The sequence below is a fragment of the Puma concolor genome, chromosome A2, assembly GCF_028749965.1.
Source record: "Puma concolor isolate L17-30 chromosome A2, mPumCon1.1.hap2, whole genome shotgun sequence".
Classification (NCBI taxonomy): Eukaryota; Metazoa; Chordata; class Mammalia; order Carnivora; family Felidae; genus Puma; species Puma concolor.
Window position 1 is genome coordinate 28,606,417 of NC_141668.1, and position 4,481 is coordinate 28,610,897.

Here is a 4,481-nt window from a genome sequence, read left to right on the forward strand (position 1 = left end):
TCCAGGAGCCCTGTGACATGTATGATAGATTATTGTCATATCAACTAGATTATACACTTCTTGGAGAGTACATCTCACAACCTTCTATTTTCCCAGTGTGATTAGCATCTTGTATATAGTAAGTGCTCATGAAGATGTTTAAATTTGAACTCTGCTTTTTAACAACATTATTATTTCTCTTCATGGTACTTGCTCAGTCACTTGGGCAACTAACCTTATCTCTGGTTTTGCGGCTGGTTTGTTGAGCCTGCTACCTGAGACTTGTCCCTCGGGTTTGTTGAGCCTGTCCCTGGCATGACAGTTTCCACCCACTCGTGTTTATCCTTTGTGGCTGGATCACAGCTGGCTTTGAATTAGAACATTAAATATACAGCGCCACAGTTTGGTCTCAGGCCCGGCCTCTGGTTTGTGGCACTAGGCCATTGGCCTCTGCCAGCCAGGCCCTGGCCCCGGTTTCCGCGATACAGGGAGTGCCCATCAGCTCGCGGTCACACCTGTTAGGTGTTTCTCCGCTCCTGCCTCCGCCCGAGCAAACGCCTCTTGCACCACTGGGGACCTGGGTGCAGAGCGCGGGGGAAGGGGGCGGAGAAGCAGGGCCCGGCCTTCTCCTCCTGCGGACCCCGCGGGATCTGCTTGGAGGGTGGAGCGGGGAGGGGGCACTGCGAGGCGGGAGAGGTTGAGACGGGCGGAGAGGGGCATGGGGAGGGCCCGTGGAAGGGGTGTCACTGCTCGCTTCACGCTCCAAGAGGCTGCAGCAGAGGCGGCGGGGCTGAGCCGCGGAGGAGACGGGGTTTGTAGCAGCCTCCGCATTTCTCCTTGCAGCCCCAGCGCCACCGCCCCTCGCCGGGCCGCGGCGCGCGTTAGGCCGCGCAAAGTGAGCGCGGGCGCCGGCCGGCTGCACCTCACCCGGGACCGGAGGGCAGGGCGCGGTGGGGCCGCGGCGGGGGTACTGCGCGAGCCGGGCGGCCCGCGCGTCTCCGGGGCGCACCAGCTGCGGCTGCCACAGGGCCGCGGCCGGGACGGAGCACCCTGCGCGCCCCCCGGGGGCCGGCAGCGGCCGGGAGGCGGCGCGGGGCTCGGCTCCTCCGCCCCGCAGCTCCGCGCACCCTGCAGCGGCGGCTGCGGCGGCGGCGGCGGCGGCGACGGCGCGGGCTCGGGCGCCCGGGCACCCTCCGAGCCCATGGCGGGCAGCGATGCGGGCGGCGAGGGTCGGGCGCGCAGAAGCGGCGCCGCGCGGCGTCCGGGGGCCCCCGGCGGGCGGGGAGGCGAGGCTGCCGCCAGCAACCCGGGGCCGCTGTCCACTGCTGAAGCGCCGGCGGACGGCGCTGCGCTGCCCGCCTGGATGCGCCTCTACTTCTACGGGATGCACGGGATCACCCTGGACGTGCTCGTGTCCGCGGTTCGGCGCTTCGCTAGCAGCCCGGACCTCCGGATGCTGGGCTTCTCCTCGCCCTACCGCTGCCTGCTGCACTCGCTCACCCACTTCGCCCTGGAGAAGGTCTACCTGCAGCAGCGGCGCTGCCCCAGCGCCTTCCTCTTCAATTTTCTCCTCTACCCCTCGGCCCACGTGGCGCTGCAGACCCTGGCGGGCCAGGCGCTGCTGCTCGGCCTGCGCAGCGGACCGCGGGGTGCGGCGGCGCCGGGGACACTGGACCTAGCGCTGCAGTATGTGCTGGCTCTCTACCACTGCCATGTGTTCCTGAAGCGCTTCCTGCGCTTGCGGTACCGGCGGCAGCCAGAGCAGCGGCAGCAGCCGCAGCATCGGCCCGGCGCGCCCCCCGCCCCTCTGGGCGCCCGGGCCCCTGTGGTTGCAGGTGGCCGGAGGCGACTACCCCGAGACACTCGGGGCGTCGGAGGAGCCTCCGGTCAGGGGCTGCCGGACCTGCTCCGCTTTCTTTTCTTCGGAATGCACGGCTTTTTGGATGAGATCTTCTTCACTTTCTTCTTTAACTTACTGGGGCAGGGAGACGGGGCCACCAGCGGCCACACGTCGCTCTGGTCCTTCTTTATTTATGGCAGCTGCAGTTTTGTGGTGGAAAAGCTCTACTTCCACCTGCACTGCAGTCGTGGCTGGAGCGCTTGGAAGCGGGTGCCCATCTACGTGATCTTCGTCTATGTGTGGGAGTTGTCCTGGGGTCTGGGACTCCGCATGTGCGGTGCTTGTTCCTGGGACTATTCTCACTACCCGCTCAATTTCATGGGCCTCATCACCCTGATGTATTTACCTGGTTGGATATTTCTTAGTGTGTACCAGGACCTACTCTCCAACGTGTTGTGGCGGGTGCAGTACCTACCGACCAAATGAGACAAAACAAAACAGAACAAAAGTCACCGGATTCCCACGAAGCAATTCGATTTACTTTTACACGTTTAAAACGGAGTGGGTTTTTTTAGCCTTTTAATTTTTATACGTTTTACTAAATTCTTACAATAGGTTTTATTGGACCCTTTAGTTTTTATGACACTTTGGAACCTATGCATAATAATACAATATTTCAAAATACTGCTCAAGACATAAAGTGCTTGTCAATATTGAAAACCCCTTACAAGCCCAAGCAGTAAAACCATTATACCTTAACTTCAGAACCTGTAGTATGTTCACTTTTTGGGGCGTAGGTGGGTGATAACTACTAATTTTTTTTTTTTTTTTTAAGTGAGGAGGTTATTCAGATCAGAAATCAGTGATCTTTACAAGATTTGGCGAAATTTTCTGATTTAATGGTTTGTTTACTTTCTTTTTAATCCAATTTCATTTTAATTCCTTGCCATACTTACCAATCCCTGCTGAAACTCAGTATCTTGTACTTCTAAAACTACAGTTAATAGCTCTTAAAGTGCCTCCCTCTAGTACACAAGTGAAAAAGAAACTGACAAATGTGAAAACACATCCTATGGATACATTTTTAAACTCAGACAGGTGACACTGTGTTAAGATATTTGATCTCCATCCTGGAAATGATTGTTTTCCAATGTGGATTAGCCTTAAATGCCAAGTGTGTTAACATTGATTAGATTTTATGTTATCTATGGCTGTAAATTTTTGTTGTAAAATGTTTACCTTGTATGCCCAAAGTCCAAGCAAAGTTATACCACTCAATAGTGTTCTAACCCTAAGGACTTTTGCTACATGGAGCTTCAAGAATAGAAACAATTCCTTGGAATAAAATGAACCTAAATGTTCATTATACTCACCTTTGGCCTAATTGTTTACTGTGACCACAGATACGTGTTTTCAGTGTACTTCTGCCACGGCTCACTTGTAAACATCTTTCTTTTTGCTTCTGGGCCCACAGAGTTTTGGGGCCAAACCTTGATGTGGTAATGTGCATTATAAATCCGTGATAGCTTTATGGTGGCTCGTTATTAATATCTGGGAGCTCCAAAGTTAAATGAGATGATAAAAACCATTTTAAGAAATCATGTCTAATCGATTAATAATGTACTTTAAGATTGTTTGTTGTTTTTATTATAGTGAGAAAAGACAAGTAGAGTTGAGCGTGGCTCAGCGAAGGATGACTAATACCTTCTCAGTTTTTGTTACAAAGGTAATTAGAAAAACTTACAGTGTGTACAAATGAATAGTTTCTGCATCAAACTATTAGCTCATCTGTACTATGAAAGGGGCTTATTTCTGTTTTCAGAAAATGTTTGCTATGGTAGTAAAAACGAATATGTATTTAGATGGTTTTCAGGAATAATTTTGAGAATGTTATTTTTTAACCCATTCTCTGAGGATGCAAGGTAACTTATAAGTAATGCAAGATAATCAACCCTACCTGTGAAATGGATCGTGTCACACTGAATATTTTAGCTGGCCAAAGTTGAAGAGCAGCTATTGAAAGTAAGCTAAGTGTTTGCAGAAAGTAAAAGCGTCAGCTTATGACACTTGGCCATAAAGGATTTCTGAAAGCCTTGGCGTGGACAAAGTGTTAAGTATGGACACTAAAGTTAGTCAGAAACTGAGCAAAATATTTGTAATACAAATGTGACACACACACCGGAATCTGAGTGAAGTGTGGCACCACTCCACACCACACATTCCCGTGAATGTTTAACCACATCCTTGGCTTCTAGAATACTTGTTAAATGTACAGGTTTGCACTCATATCCTCTCCTGCACTCTACTGCTCCTCATCCCCGCTTTCCTGCTTACCAGCATTCTTGGAGTAAGAAATCTATCTGTCGAGAGGTGAGAAAGAAAGCCTGTTAATCCTATTTTAAAAATTTGTTTGTGTTTTATTTTATATTTGAGAAAGAAAGGCAGAGCATCAGCAGGGGAGGGGCAGAGAGATGGAGACAGAATCTGAAGTAGGTTCCAGGCTCCACGCTGTCAGCACAGAGCCTGACGTGGGGCTCGAACTCATGAACCTCTAGGTCATGACCCAAGCTGAAATTGGATGCGTAGCCGACTGAGCCACCCAGGCACCCCATGTTAATCCTCTTTTAAAGAAAAGGTCAAGGTTTCCATTCGTTCAGTTCAT

The 4,481-nt window shown here is 51.4% G+C and overlaps 1 protein-coding gene across 1 annotated transcript; it reads left to right on the forward strand.

The window, feature by feature from the left end:
- The first annotated feature begins 408 nt into the window (after positions 1-408).
- On the forward strand, positions 409-3,185 carry TMEM229A (transmembrane protein 229A). Its single transcript, XM_086691146.1, has one exon. The coding sequence runs from the start codon at positions 698-700 to the stop codon at positions 2,303-2,305; it is 1,608 nt and encodes a 535-aa protein (XP_086547272.1). The 5' UTR covers positions 409-697; the 3' UTR covers positions 2,306-3,185.
- The last annotated feature ends 1,296 nt before the right edge of the window (positions 3,186-4,481 follow it).